General features: G+C 42.4%; 1 protein-coding gene across 4 annotated transcripts in view; it reads right to left on the minus strand.

Moving 5' to 3' along the window:
• The window catches only part of fynb (FYN proto-oncogene, Src family tyrosine kinase b), a 108,691-nt gene that overhangs the window by 43,196 nt on the left and 48,283 nt on the right, over nt 1–17,212 (minus strand). For all 4 annotated transcript variants that reach the window (XM_083934090.1, XM_083934088.1, XM_083934091.1 and 1 more), the window contains exon 3: nt 752–1,008. In XM_083934090.1, the coding sequence (XP_083790216.1) occupies nt 752–998 (247 nt within the window). In that variant the 5' untranslated portion in view covers nt 999–1,008. The remainder of the gene's footprint in view (nt 1–751; nt 1,009–17,212) is intronic.

A 17,212-nucleotide genomic window follows, 5' to 3' on the forward strand; every position in this document is an offset into this window, starting at 1 on the left:
AGTTAGTTCTAAACCTCAGAGAAGCATGAGAAACAGCGTCAATCTTCCTTAGATATCGAGCTGAGGCGTTCATATAAATCAGGTCTCCATAATCTAAAATGGATAAAAAGGTTGCAGTGACAGGCCGCTTTTTCACCTCAAAAGAGAAACAACATTTATTTCGGTAAAAAAAGCCCAATTTCAGTTTGAGTTTCTTCACAAGATTGTCAACATGGGGCTTGAAGGGGAGGGAGTCATCAAGCAAAACACTGAGGTATTTGTATGTATGAACCACCTTCATGACATTTCCCCAAAGAGTGGACACTGTGGGGACAGTTTGAGGGACTTAGTGTTGGAAAACAGCATTAGCTTAGTCTTGTCAGTGTTGAGGACTCGTTTTATCTGAAGGAGTGTGTGCTGGACCACATCAAACGCTTGCTGCAGAGATTCAACAGCTTTGGCAGGAGTTGATCCAAAACACAAAATAATTGTGTCATCGGCATATTAGCATGTAACACATTTTTAATTTTTATTATGAAAGGAAAAAAACGGAGCTGTAATGTGGTGCCTTGACTAATGAAAAATAATAGTGTTGTTGCTTTCTTGGTTCACACTGATTCGGACTCTATTTTTATGTTATTACCTGCATAAGTAGAGGCACAACTCAATGCAATGCATCATTAAAGAACATTGACATTATATTTTAGGAACTTTAAAACAGATCAGAGAGCTTTATATCTGATTGACAGCTGTTTTCACACACTTGACTTACCAGTCCCACCACGAGTCCTCAGGGTTCCGGTGTGAGAGGAAGTGCTGACCCCTCCGAAGACGGTCATCCCTTGTCCGACGGGGGCGTGGAAGTTGTTGTAGTTGGGGATGGCGGTGACCCCGAAGCTGGGGTAGTGCTGTGGCGTGGGATCGGCCCCATAGCGGTAGCCCGTTCCCTGGGAGATGCTGGTGTCTCGCTCGTCTGTGAGTTTGGTTGCTTCCTTATCCTTGCATTGCACACAGCCCATTATCTATAATCTGTGGACAACAAGAGAAAGAAAAGACTGGTTGAGTGATAAATCATAGAAGGGAAATCTTAAAGCATTACATCAAAACAAAAGACTGTGCAGCTGAGATAAAAATTTGAAGCCATGTATGAAAGGCAGCAGGTTGATGCTGATTGAGTGGAAGATAACTTGTGATAAATAGAGAAATAAAAACACAAACAGGCTAAAAGAGCCTTAATGCAGGCAGTGAATTCAACATATACAACAGAAGCTGGACTGCAGGATCGATAAGATGAAACATGCTGTCTGGTTTCGCTCGGCGCACCAAGCTGAACTCATCACCCTGTTCAAGGTTCTCCCTTCATTCTGCTTTCTCTGCAGATGACACCCTTCCACTGATTACCACTCTGGTCTGGGAGGCAGGGACTTTTAGTTTATAGCCTGACACATAGCGTGGTCTCTGGATGACTCATACAAACAGTGTGGTCAGGAGGAATGACAGCTCCTATAACACTGATGTCATGGAGGCTGGCTGGAGAGAGAGGGAGGTGTGGAGGCACGGTGCTGTACTGTCAACATCACCCGGTTGATCTTAATGGAGAGTGGGAGGACAAAGTGTCTGTGGCTGGACGCTGGTTTGCAGTCAGCCTGAGATGCCAGAAGTGAGAGTCTACACCTGTCTTAAGGTGCCAATTCCATTAGATTGGGTAGCAGTGAATCCATACTCTGTCCACTGTAGACAGCTATGTTGCAGAAAAATTCTGTTGTCGACATGTGCTTGTAGGGAGTAACATAGATACAGCTCCAGACTGTAGACTGAAAACATCTTGAAGTACTTTGTCAATAGTTTATTTATGACTAAGCAAGTACAGTCTTTCCCTCATCAACATGAAATGCTTAGATTTGAACAATGACATGAGCCGCACCACAGAGGTTACGAGATTATTACCCTTGGACAATTGTGTGTACTCCCAGGGGAAAGTGTTTGTCTGCAAAACAAGGATGAAAATACCAGTTTCAACACGGTGTATCAGCGCAGACACAACAGGTGATAAATCCAGGATGTCCTTGGAAGACAGAGCGGCGGTCTGGCCTCCTCAAATGTGTCACTCGGGAATATATTTCCCTCCATGCTTTCTCTCCCCTGCCTTCCCTCTGTCGTCTGGCTCAGTCGCCTCATCTGACTGCAGCGAGGAGCAGGAAATGTATTCACTTGATACACACTGTGAGGAATAATGAAGGAGTGTGGGCTTCCTTTTCTTAGCAGCATCAGTAAACATGTGGAGAACCATAGAAAGGAACCAATTGACAGTGTCACTGACCAACAATAACCTCTCTTAAGTGAGATAATCCCACCCCAGTCTAATGATAAGAAAAGTTGAAAGACAGAGTAACCAATCAGCAGCACAGTGCCACATATCCCTCCCTGATAATATCACAGTGAAATCTGCTGTGGATATTTATGTTCCCAACAGGATGATCCATAAGGCTTTCACCACCACCTTGATCATTTTGACTAATGCCAACATTAAAAAAAACAAACATGCATGACATAATCTAATCTAACGTCATCTATCTATGCTTTCTGTTTTAGCTTTTTGTTTGTTTGTTGTTTCATATCCTGGCGTCACCAAGGACTCTGATGGATAGTTTTTTTGACACTTCCTAGACCAATCAATAACGCGAATAATTATTAGTTACAGCCCTTATTACAATGCTTTTCATCAGACTTTTTTTCACTGATTACCTACAATGTGATGTGACTTGAGGTGGCAGCTTTGCAATAGATGTGTTTTCATCAGGGTAAAATGTGGCCGCTCGGAAAGTTGTCCAGTCTCAAATGGCCGTTCACTCTCTGTGTTTCCATTACAAAAAAAAGGCTCCAGAGGGATTTAGGAGACTCTGGAGGTGAAATATCACTCTGAATGGGTTTAGATCGACGGTGATCAGCTGATCAGTGATACAGCGGCGCAGCACTCTTTCTCCAAGGGAGAAATACAGAATAGTGTCAGTGTGATTTAAGGTGGCCCGTATGATTCACAACGTCAACTTATTTACAAGTAACATGAAAGAAACACTGCACCTTAAATATTCTGGGCGCTGTAAAAGTGTTGGTTGACTGATAGGCTGTCAGCCCGCTGCAGTTTGGTGTGTGTGTGTAAATGGGAAAGAGAGAGAGAGAGAGAGAGAGAGAGAGAGAGAGAGAGAGAGAGAGAGAGAGAGAGAGAGAGAGAGCATACAGCAGCATACAGTCGTGCAAAGTAAATTTTGATATTCTGCCATATCATGCCATTTTAAAAAAAGCTTCTGCTCTCTTCATTTCAGAGGAAAACATTGTTCTTTTTACTCTCCTACATTGACTTACAGCTATAAATTAAGATTTTTCACACAAAACATATCATAAGCGTATGAAATATGATTCGTTGTTACAAAATAAACTACTAAACAGTAAATAAACAGCTTAAACTAGCTTGAACCCTTACTACAATCTTAATATTTCTCACACACAATAATAATTAATGCAGCAGCAATAATAATGCAGTGATCTAATAATTAATAGTACCAAACTCTGACAACGGCCATTTTATAGATTGCATACTTTTACTTAAGACACACCAATAGTTTGTTTGCTTTATTCCGATCCAGGAACTAAAATGATGTGATTGTCCAAAGTTGTAAACAAATGCCATCCAAGAGTAAACTGTTCTTTCATTGGTCAGAAAAGAAAGAAAGAATCAGCTTCAGGCTTTTTTTGCTGAAAAAACCCCAACTAAAGACCATCTCTCGATGGGATCACACCAGCCATGATGCTAAATTGGACCATGGGTGTAAAGTTGTGGGGTAATGGCCCCTTCCCTACTTAAGGCCTGCTTGCTCGTGTAACACCTATTTTTGGACTCAACCTTCACTGTGATCTCAGCTACAGACATGTAATGTTTCATGACTGTATCTTGCACGGCTGTGATGTTATCGCAATGACAAAATCTATCTGCAGACAGACACCTATAACAATGGACAATATAACACCTGACACATACATACACACTCTTTTTACACTGTTATTAAAGCAAAGGATGATCACCCCCTGGAAACTCCAATAACCAGGATACTTACAGTATGTGCATATATAAGTACCATAAGGACCCATTTTAGCACTACTACAGTACTTGTAGCATCTCTACTTTCCATCCAGGATTTCCATATTGATAATGTAATGAACATTACAACTTATATGTTTAGCTAGCATGTCTAAAACCTTTGAGTCTTGTCGACATTCAATGCAACTCTTAGTGTCTTGATCAAAGCACTCACAAAATGATTAAAGGCTAGTCTTGTTCAGGCGTGGGGCTTTGTTGATGCCAGTGCAGCTGGTGAGAAGAACTCTCCTCTCCGCCAATTAGAATAGGAGCCTCACACCGACTGACACACTGTGACCACTCTCTTTCAACATGATTACAGACTGAGCCCTGGGACGGCTCGCTGGTGCATACAGAGGCCCAAATGCCCGTCAGCACAATCAGACGTTGTCACAGGAAGCGGGGGTGTTGGAAGGAACGACATTGAACCGTATCATTTGTGGTTTATAAATCCAATAAGACAACAGGTCCATGCCAAGGACGAGCCTTTCCAACTGAATGCCCTGTCTTCTCTCTTTGTGAAAGCGTATACATGTTCATTCTGTGACTTGTTTTTAATGCCTTTCATGAGTTTCCTTTACATTGCCTGATATGTGTAGCTAAATGTGTACTGTGTTTCATTAAAAGAGAGAATAAAAAGCATTCCCACTTTCTGATTGCATGGTTTCACGTTAAATAACACACGACACGTAAGGTGCCTTTTGGATTTGGACTCGGTCTCTGTGCTGACAGCTGCATTAGCAAAGAGGATCAAGATTGCAAATATCAGATATGCAATATCGTCTTCCTGCTTCTTGTAATCGACTTGATTTGACCCATGTCAACGACCTGGCATCAAAGCCGAGGACACGTAAAGCAGCAGTGCAGCAGCACAAGCCACGACAACTCTGTCAGTGGGTGCTGTAATCCAGTGTGACAGGACAGGCAGGGGGCCAAGTAGGGGGGCAGGCCACAACAGCAGCAATGCTACGCTCAATGCAAGACTGCAGAGCATCTCTAATCGTATATGCTCACAGCAGACGGCAGCACCGAGTGAGACCACAAACTGCTCTGCATTCTGACGCTTTAGAAAACCCCTGGCTGGCAGAGGCAGACTGAATCGGCTCTTGGAGGGGAAACAAATGTATTGATCCCTTTGAGCCGGATGGACAGCTGTTCCTGTGCAGCTGTTAAATGATTATCTTTAGAGGAGGAGTGTGTTTTCAGGGAGAGATGTGGCTTAGCATTACAGCTGGTCATATAGAGCTGGATGTAGGTGGTTGGGATGGATCTTTGATTCTGATTAGGGGCAGATCATCACAAGTGATGACAGTGACAAAGACAATATAGCAACACAGGATCCCTCTGCATTGCAAAATGTGAAGAAGTGTGGAGGCACTGCTGTCACTCAGAGTGACACTACACATCAAGCAGTCAGAAATGACTGGATCAGCTGCTACCAGAGGCCCCGCTGGAGTATATTTTTGCTAGTCTGCTATTCAAGTTTTCTCTGCTGATAGAGACGGACACAGCCCCAAGAGCCAGAAACCCTCTAAACAGGAAGGTTACTTTCAAAACAATATTGCAGGCCTAATTAAGGAAAATGACACATTATGCTATAACACTGATGTTACAATTATAGGCCTCTTAACATCAGCCACATCTCAAGATTCAAAAGGTCTGTGCTGTGCTTAGTGATGGCTGTTTCAACCCTTTGGAGAAACAATCAACCAATCAGCTTTGTAGGTGGGTTACAAAGGGAGAATAGGGTCATCACCCTACATAGCTAGCTGGCTATACCTAGCTGCATTCATGAAGACTGGTCCAAAAAAAGTCAACAAGGGATATGACAACTCTTAAATCTGGAACTTCTGTGTCAACTAGGGATGGGAATTGTTGAGATTGTATTGATACCAAATGCCAGTATCAATTCGGCTCATTCCCTTATCCATCCCTGATACATTTTCTGTGGAAAAGTCGGCCTAAACAGGTTTCCAGCATCAACGCAACCGTTTTGTCTGAACACAGTAGAGATGAAATGAGAAAATATTTGTACAGCATTCTTTTTTTATTAGGTTTTCTTAGTCAAAGATAAAATCTGCTCTGATGTTATTATAAACAGGATATTTACCCTTGGTAACAAACGTGCTGCTATTGCTGGTGTTTCGAACATAGCTTGAAATTATTATTATACAGACATTACAGCTGCACTGTTGTCATCTTCCTTCTTAAAAAGAAGCAACACTTTGGGCCGTTTGACGTCCTTATTTTGCAATGTGCAGCTGTCAGGATAACATGCCGGCATTGATAAAAGTAACTGATAAACTTGGAAGCATATGATCCACTGTCTTTGGACTCGGTCTGGACTTGGACTCAATTAAGTTGGTCTTATGCCCTGCTTGATAGCTTTTGATACTCAGTACTACAGACATATTTCAGTTGGTCCTAAAACATGTTGAGGTCCCATAACCAGACCTACATACAGATAATGACAAATGAAAGGAAAAAACAACACTTCGTTAATCCGCCACAAGCCTCCAAAACAATGTCAGTGCTCTAACCGTCTAACATGTCATTCCAAAATTCTCCCACATCATTTGACAAGATTTTAAACCATGTTTGTTTGAAATATGCCCATCAAAATATTTCCTTCTTACCCCACAATAATCCCAAAAATTCTGTTATTCAATTAGTTTTCCTTACAAACTCTAATCAATCAGAACAATAGTTTAAGCCAGTTGTTCTCAAACTGTGTACATGCGTACCAACTGCGTACCACCTCGGAAAATATCCGGCTCTCTCAAGTCCCACCACTGAGACCAATGTTCAAATATACTATTCAGCTCCAGACAGGAAGGTTTCTTCCTCATCAGAGGATCAGTTATTGTTGACTGTCTCCAGCCACATCCACGCTGTATGGAAGGGCAGCATCAGAACTGACATGTCAGAGTTTTCAAACCAATCATTTGACCTCTGCTCACTATCTGCCATCACAGTTTAGCTCCTAACTCATGAACAGGACTACGCAGCAGGCTGATACTGAAACCAGAATATGACAGGAAATTACAAACTTATTTTAAATGACATTTCACAAATATTAAACGTTTTAGTATTTTCTTAGTGTTATATTCATTTAGTAAGTAATGTTTCCTTTTTTTATTTTGGAGATTCCTTCAAGTACCACCAGAGAAAGCTTGAGTACAAGTAGCACAGTTTGAGAACCAGTGGTTAAAGCAACCAGACCAGTGTATTCATGTCAAACGCAATGTGCTTCAGTCCAAAGACAGCCGTGACAGTTTGTCCGACTCCTTCCTCCACAGCCCCCTGCAGGCCCAGTAAGCGCCCAGCTCATCACTGATTGCTCTCTTTGAACTAAAGGCTCTTTCATCTCTTTATTTCCCTCTTCCTTCCCTCCTTTTCATGCAGCCCTCTCGGCTGATTAATTATTCCTCCTTCGCAGAAGAAGCCACCACCTGCTTGCCGTAGGGGCTGTTTTGCTGTTTACTCCCCCCAGTCTCTAACTCCTCATCCCAGAGGGCTGCAGGGAAACAGCTCTAGAGGCGACTAAAGCAAAGCCGAGGTGGTTCGTAGCATCGTTTCACTTAAATGAAACATGGCAAAGAGTCTCTAAAATGCATACACTCTCATAAAAGGAAACATTCATTATTCTACTTTTGTTGACTTTAAGTACTCTGTCATGACTCATATGAGACTGAGCACCTCCTCCAAGTTTTCAGCCCCTTTCAACTTGAAATCGATGAACTACAGAAAATCGAATTACACAGCAGGACGTGACCAGTAGTGTAGTCAGATCTATAATTAGTTAACGCAAAAGGCCGTTCATATTACACCGGATGGACAAAATTGAGTGAATGGGATGAAAATGGATTCACTCAACATGAAATAGGGTGGTGTCCACCTGTGCTCCATGTCTAAAAAAATGACAGGGGGATAAAAAAGCATGCTGAGAGGTTCATCCAGAGGAACGCCCATGTGACTCTGAATAATTCATGGGGCAGTTGTAAAGAGCTGGAGGTACTATATTGTCACTGCGTTTGGGGGCAGTCACAGAGGGAGACGCTGCATTTATATTTGATGGGGTGGGGTTCATTAGAAGCAGGAGTGGAGGAGGGGGCTCTGGCTGGTTGGTGAAGAAGGTGGAGGGTACACTGTCTTAATATCACGTATTAACCCCTCAGGGAAGGCTCCTTCCATCCCTTTTGTCATTGGAGGTCTGAAGTGAACCCCAAAGGGATGGTGTCTGAATGAAAACACCTCCGGCGCTTAGTGGAAACAGGGAGGGTGGAAGTTGGAGAGGCGGACTACTAATTTGTTTCACAACGATATGGACGTACAGAACGTAGAAAGCGTATCCAAACTTTTGACTGGTACTGTACATGTGGGAGCATATGTCCTTAACCAGGACACTAATATGCACTTTACACATGTAAAGTGCAATAAATGCAGATAATTAGGTGGAATGGTGGGAAAGATGTATGAAGGCATCAACAAGAGTGTTCAGATGAAGAGCAGTACCTGGAGCATTACCCTACAACTACAGAGTCAGAGTTCCATATTCAATCTAGGGATGGGCGATATGGCAAAAATGTCATTTCACAATTATTTTACAGTAAAATCACAATCACCATTTATTTTATCATGGTTTTTTACATTGTTTTTTGTTATTTTGCAAGTTACTGAACAGTCCAACCAAAGTATTCCCCTATGTAAAAATACAGCCCTTAAAGAGAAAATATACAACAGAGCATTTAGACCAAAGAACCTTTCTGAACAGATTTGAATCATTGTGCCAAATACAGTGGACATTTAACAAACAGGTACCTAAAGCTGCCTGTTGCCTCTGCTGGCTGTGGTGTGGCTGGACGCCCCGCTGTTTCTCAGCAGACTGTTTAGGACGCTGTTTCTTTAGGTGGCTCAAAAGGTTTGTTGTGTTACCATCTGATGTGCGCAGTGCCCTGTCTGTGTGTGTGTGTGTGTGTGTGTGTGTGTGTGTGTGGCAGGTTTGGGCAGAAGGCGGCCTCTGTGCAGTGACACACTGGCGCCTTGTTAAACACATTAGGAGTCTAATGGTGCACGGGACATTTAACTGTTTTTTTTGGGCGCATATTTTACAGCTGGTTCCACACATTCTGTGAATAAGTGTGATCAGACAGTGTTGATGTGATGCTACAGTCTGAGGCTCGCGTGCTGTTAGGACACGGTAGTTTCTTTTTCGTTTTCTGATGAGACATACTCGTCACTGCCTGTAGTTCACTGTGATTGGTTGATCTGCGTGTCTTTAGGGCGGTGCATGAGACGGACTAATCAATAGTGTGATTTGGCTGAGGAAAAAAAAAAAAACAGAACCTTCTGTGCAGAGCATAGAACAGCAGTGGATAGAATGTTTCCTACAGACGATACTATGATCTCTCTGCTTTGGCTGATCGTCAACACGTTGTGATCCTTCACAATCTAATATCCTCATATCGCCCAACCCTAATTCAAAGCCCTCTTTCAAAAGAGTAGTTAAACACTGTCATGTTGATGTGTTAAGTACAGAGTCTGAGCCAGAAGGCGATCAGCCTTGCTTGCTGACAAAAAAAGGCCTAACTATCACCGAGGACAGTGAATTTGGGGCATTTCTCTAAATTCAACTCAGCTAAATGTTTTGCAGCAAACTCTCCTTGAGAGAAAGAGTACAAGAGGGTAATGTGCACTGCTCTGGCTCCAGTGACTGCTCAATGACACTGTAGTGACTACAGGACCTGTTTTCAGAAAAACATGCCGGTATAGATAAAAGGAATTGATAAGCTCAGAGGCATACGATTCTAGTTCCATGTGATTGTCACATACTTTGAGGGAGTCCAGGAGGAGGCTACTGTGAAAACTGTGTGGCATACCTTGATTATCAGTAATCATCACAACAAAGCTCTCAGCACCACCTATTTCTACTACTTCTTTGTCTGCAGTTTCAAAGCCTTCTTTTCCCTGCTCAGCCAGCATGGCCACTGACAATGCAACCAAAACTGCCGTTTCTCACCACAACAACTTATGAAATAATTATTCACTTTACAGTTCTCGCCCTGTGCCCCTCATCAGGAGGAACACCAAAACAGACAGAGAGAAAGAGAGGGACTTAGGACTTAGGCAAAGATTACAGGGACGAAAGAGGAGAAAGAACAGTGGCTGAGCAGTGAAGGAGAGAGTCGACAGGAGGTGGGAGGAGTGAGCGCCAAGACTCTTGACAAAGGGAGCAGGCTAATGATGGGCTCCAGTGTCACATGCTGCACCCTCTTCTCTGCCTGGGGAAAGCCTTGTTCTCTGCCCTTCCAGCATGCCGTCCTGCCAGTGTCATGCAGCATCCCACGGGGGGAGGAGGCCTATGCCAGTCATGGTTCGCTCGCACGCACACACACACACACACACACACACACACACACACACACACACACACACACACACACACACACACACACACACACACACACACACACACACACACACACACACACACACACACACAACTGCCTCCTCCTCTATTTATTCATCTACTGAATAGCTGGGTCACTACAGTCTGCTGCCTCACCTCATCACATCTATAGCCTGCTGTGAAGGCACATCGTTACTCACAGTGCGTTTCCATGCACATCAGTAACCCGAAAATGGTCTTTCCCTGGTATAGGGAATAATCAGATGATTGAAGTTCCCTACGTTTACATGAAATAGGGTTGAATGGGAAAATGACGGAGTTACTCTTCCTCCAGTACAGTAGGTGGCGCTCCGCCAACATACAGCTGGGCGAAATACGGCTTATTTTGTTTTTATGTTATTGTCGTTAACAATATGTGTCTCACTCACTGACAAAAAAATTCCCCAAGGGGACAAATAAATTATCTATCCATCTATCCATCTACCAATTTAGGAAGATTGTTTTTTAACACTAGAGCCCTGCAAAACTGTAAAGGGGCCTTAACATGTTAAGCATTTTGCGCAGCATTATGCTTAAGAGATAAAGAATCTGAATTTAAACTTAATTTCTCTGACTTACATTTATCTCATAATGCAGAGATCTATGCTTCTGATGTGATATGCAGCCTGACCATCTGACAGCTCAGTGACGTAGGCTAAGTTTACAACAAAAAAACAAGACTTTTGTTTCGCCGGCATACTGGCCTCTGAGCGCTCTTTCAAAGCCTTGAGCAAGTTGAAAACCTGGCTGCGCAATAGCCTACTATGAAGCAGGAGATGGTATTTGGCCATTATGAATGCGCATAGTGACCTTATTGATGAATGTGATGTTTCAACCCTGCTTGAGGAATTCACCAGCAGGTCAACTGGGAGAAGGTCACCTTTTGGAAAAGTCTGAAAGCCCTTAGAGCGCAAACTGTTCTTTTTCTGAACGCTGTATTTCCTAGCCTAGTGTAATGTCCCTTAATAAGGCCTTGATTTATTCATTTATTTCGTTTAATCTTTATTTCTTAACAATCAAGTTGCTGCATGTGTTTATCCAGTCTAGTTCATTAATCAATGATAAGTATGCGTCTCTCGCCCGACCTTCCCAACAAAAATCTCCCCTCTCAGAAAATAGTCCCGACGTCCATGGGCACAGAGACCCAGTAAAAGGATAAATCAACATTAGTGTTATAACAACCATGAGCTGGTAAACTGCCTATTCACAAACCTGCTTTGATGCTTATAAATCTCCATCATTACGTTTTCTTCACAGATCGTGATACAACTTCAATGTAACGTTAAATAGTTTGGGAAACTCCAACACACAAGCAATAATTTTTTCCTCCATCTTTCTAACCGGCCTGATGTCGCTCTCTGATTGCCTAGGAAACGTAAACATCACACTCAAAGCTTCTATCTCATTGGTTGAGCTTTTGAAAGGTCAGCAGCAACAAGGTCAAAGTTCAACTGATTTAAACTTTGAGTGCAGCGGCAAATAGGCAAATCTGAGCGGTGTGCGCCGCTACAGTGGGCGCTACTGCCTCCTCTATAGGAAATGAATGGAACGGCCGGTGCAAAGCGTTTTTTTACCACGTATCATGTGTTGGGACCTTAAGCCTCAGAAAGACATGAGTTGCTGCTAACTGCCTCCCCATGGTCAACATTAAAGCGTCAAGTCTGGCCTGAAGTAAGCATTCCTCCAGCTCAAAGGCTAGCTCCTGCACTGCCAGCTCTCAGTTTATTTCAAAGAGGCTGGGTGGAGTAGAGTCTATAAAGCCAAGGATCTGGGCTAGATTATCTTGTTTTCACAGCTCTTTCTTTTTACAGCATGTGTCCCTGTAGGAGGTCTGCCTGAGGATGCTCCAACCCCCTTCATTAAAAATCCCAGCCTCTATCCTGCCTTTATCCCTGGCAGTATGAGCTCCTTAGAGTGTGCAGGTCACCTCCCAGTGCGGAGGTGATAAAGGCCTGTGTGCGCCATGTCTGTATCTCCAGTTTTTTTATACACTGCTGTTTACTGTTAATGTCCTCTCCAGTTGGTATTATGAGCTGTCAAAACTGGAACAGCCTTTCCTCCTGCCGCCCGGCCTCATCTGTGGTTCTGCAGGGGGAAGCACAGAGGCCACAGACTTGTCTCAATCTCTTCCTGCTGGCTGAGCGAGGATCACAACAACACAGGCCTCGAACATTTCTGCTCCCATGATCCTCTCTCTCACTCACCTCTGTCCTCGCTGCTAATGTCAAATTCATGCTGGGTGGGAACCAGCGGTGACACCATTGTGTGAGGGCGGCTCAGTGTCAGCAGCAGCATGAACAACAGCAGCAATACTGTTTGGAGCCGACGTAGGATGACAGGGGACACCTACTGATCCTTCTAGGTGGAGGTAGAGAAGGCAGACAGCGACTCAGCACTACTGCTGGTGAGCCGTGTGAGTCCAGGCTACCACTGCTGCTCTCTCAGAGGGATTAGCCCAGCAGTTAGCCAACCATGATCCTCCTCCAGTGTTTCCCCGAGGTCCACTGTCTTGGAGGGAAGAGAGGCGTTTATGGTACACCTATTGATAAAATAACAGCTAATAAGGACGATGAAGTGATTTCCCTCAAGCTTTAGTAAAATTACTTAATTGATAAAGAGACACACACATGTTCTATAATCCGGTGAAGTATCAGAAGTGGCCTCCCCTTCCTCTCTCTAGTGTCTGACTCCTGCTCTCCCCATTTTATTGCGGCTCATTTTGTTTTGTGACATTATTGAGAAGAATGACTCAGGAACGTTACTTGGCTCTTGATGACCTGCAGACAAACGGAAACCTACACTATACATTTACTACCCCTTTAACATCTATCTGCTAATTTCTCCTGTACTCTAATTCTGTCAGCTGTCTGCTCTACACACTAAGCACTGAGCTTTATCCCATAGGAGCTTCCCTGCTCTTACAAAATGAAGAAAGCCTGCCACAACTTTCTGTAATTTGTCTGAAAGTCCAAACCATCTAAAAAAAGCGTAGACACTAGAAACAAACAGACCAAGGGTTGACTGTTTGGTCCCGCATGTTAGCGTTAGGTTAGGTCAGGGGTACCCAATCCTGCTCCTGAAGAGCTTCTGTCCTGCATGTTTTAGGTTTCTCTCTGCTCCAACACACCTGAGTCTAATGATGTGCTCGATATCAAGCAGCTGGAGCTTGAAGCCCTACTTCAGATGCCCAACAATAAATTACCCGGATCGACAGCTTTCCCCCCGAATTTTATAACACACTTTTGGCATATATTATCCCCCCTTTTTACAAACTAACATTAGAAATTAAAAAAACTTCACAAATTCTTCCACATATGAACACATCTGTAATATCAGTTATACTCAAACCCAATAAAGACCCAACACAACCTTCCAGCTACCGTCCATTATCAGTTATAAACACAGACTTAAAAATTATCACCAAAGCTCTAGCTATCAGGTTAGAAACAGTTATTTCCACCCTAATACACCCTTACCAGACATGATTTATTAAAAAAAAGACATGGCTCCGACAATTTACGAAGATTATTCAACGTCATCAACCTTGCACAATAAACTCAAACCAAAACAATAATCGTTTCACTAGACGCAGAAAAAGCATTTGATCAGGTAAACTGGACTTTTTTATTACATACACTACATAGCTTTCATTCGTTCATTCATTGGATCAAATTCATTGGATCAAAACACTCATTCATTGGATCAAAACACTATACACCTCACCCAAAGCTACTGTCACCACAAACGGGATCACATCACACAGCTTCACACTCCACCGGGGCACCAGACAAGGATGCCCACTCTCTCCATCTTTATTCGCTATCTTCATAGAACCCCTTGCTGCCGCTATACGTCAAAACAATATAATCAAAGGAGTTAACACCACAAACCACCACCACAAAATAAGCCTTTATGCAGATTATGTTATATTGTACTTACAGGAGCCATTACCATCACTAACAGAAACTTTTGATCTTATCAACATATTTTCAAAAATCTCCAACTACACAATAAACTGGAACAAATCAACTATATTACCACTATCAGAAGATGCTTGGGATTCTGCAGGACCAAACTTATCACTTCCTCTTCACACTGGGAATATTAGATATCTAGGTATTGACATTTCCCCCAGGCTGTCAGAGTTGTTTCATCTTAACTACAATCCATTATTAAAAACAATAGAAGATGATCTCCAGCGTTGGATGAATCTACCACTATCTCTACTAGGACGAATAGCCACAGTCAAAATGAAAATTCTCCCCCACATCAATTACTTCTTCTCAATGCTACCCATCATACCAACAGACAAATGGTTCAAATCTATCGACTCTATCATCACTCATTTCTACTGAAAAAATAAAAAAGCAAAAATTAAACTATCCACTTTACAAAAAAACAAATCCCAAGGCGGACTAGATGCACCAAACTTTTACTTTTACTACCTCGCAAATCAAACACAATATATTGCAAAATGGATCCACCAAACCAACCACAACACCTCATGGTCAGACCTAGAACAGCACTATTGCCAAAACATTGCACTCTCCGATCTGCCGTTTCTAAATACAACCATCAAACGACATTACTGTGTTCAAAAACACAGTAATCTCCACAACTCTGACAGCCTGGTGGAAAGTCATCAATATCTTCAAATCCACTACAGCACCGTGTATGTACACACCAATATGGCGCAACCCTGATTTTCAACTCCTTAACAATCCTCTTCACTATCACACATGGGCACTAAAAGGTATCACACAGCTCCGCCAGCTTTTTAACAATAATCTGCTTATAGATTTCAAGGACCTCATAGAAAACTACGGGATTGACAGACATCAATTTTTAAATTACTCACAACTCAAATCCATACTCAAATCCAAAATTAATATAAATGACAACCAACTTGAACCCCCAGAAATAATTAATTGACAACATACTTCTATTTAGGAATTTAAATAAACTAACATCCAAACTCTACAAACTATTATTAGCATCAGATGATTCCATAACACTCCCTATATCTCAATGGAACGCGGACTTGAACATTTCCCCCTCATCAGATTTTTGGACAGATTTGAATAAAAATAAATTTTTTATGACATCTAATACAAACCTTCAGTTAATCCAATACAAAACCATCCACCGAACACATATCACACGATGTAAAATGCACAAAATGGGACTAGCAACCACAGACATCTGCTCACAATGCACAACAGGAACAATAGATAACTACTTTCACGCACTCTGGGCTTGCCAACCGGTTCACTCTTTTTGGAACTCTGTCACAAAAAAACTTTCCACCATACTGGACTGCAGAATCCCTTCATCCCAACAGCTCTGTCTACTAGGAGACACTTCAACAATCACCATACCAAACAATACAAAAACAGCTTGCACATCTCTTTCACTGTCGCTAAGAAAACAATTCTCCTAAATTGGAAATCAAAAAACTTAATCAACATCAATCACTGGATCAATCTTCTCTTGGAACACATCTCCATGGAAAGAACCACTGCTGACAATAACAACATAATAACAACTTTTACGGACAGATGGTCCCCATTCCTCTCCTCGATGGGCCTATAGCTGCACCAGTACCGCGCACTTTCCCGACACCTCAAAACACATCACAATTTCACACACGCACACGCGCACGCGCACGCGCACACGCACACACACACACACACACACACACACACACACACACACACACACACACACACACACACACTATTTATCCGATAAATTTCTGTTGCTCTTCCTCTACTATTAATACTATTATTATTACTATATTGTCAATATTTTCATTATTAACAAGAATAAGACTGTGCTAACTATTACTAATATTATGCTCACTTTGTAAATTGTGTTTATTAAAATTACTGACTGAATATTATGATTATGATTGTTTTTACTGACAGTTCTATCATTGCTATTATTACCATGTCATATATATCATATGTCTTCATTTATTTTTTGCTTGCTTTATTACTTATTTATTATTATTATTATCATTATTATTATTAATTTTGTTTATTTATTTATTTTATTTTATAACAATAATCATGACAATAACATTTGTACATACATTAAGAGAAATGGCGGGGCTGGACTGGAATGGTTGAAGGTGGAGGTGGGCGGGGGCTTCATGTCGGGGTCTCTTGGGGCAGGGCAGTACCTCGGTGGGGGCGGGTGGGGCTGAATGGTTGGGTCCTACCTCACATCCCCTCTCTTTCAAAACAAATCATCAAACAAAACAAACAAACAACCCACTCCTCAGCGGGCAGACTTCTTCCCTAGGGTCTGGAAGTTGCCCAGACCAGGAATTAGCAAAGGAGTTTGGATTTGCAATGGGTCAGCAGCTACCTTTGGGTTTGGCAGCGGCCCAAGGCACAATCTAAACCAATAAATCATAAATCAATAAACAAACAGAACAGCAGCAACAACAACTACAACAACAGACAAGACGATACAAAAAAGGGGGGGGCTTTTCACAACCGCCTCGCCTGTCTCCCGCTGGGGCTACCAACTGGGCTACTGGGAGCCGGCTAGGGGGCTCCATCGCTTCTCTTACCTTGAGCCCCGGTCCAACTTCGCCCCTCACTGCAATATATAATCATTGACATAATATAATTTATTTATTA

This window comes from Echiichthys vipera (genome assembly GCF_963691815.1).
Source record: "Echiichthys vipera genome assembly, chromosome: 19".
NCBI lineage: Eukaryota > Metazoa > Chordata > Actinopteri > Perciformes > Trachinidae > Echiichthys > Echiichthys vipera.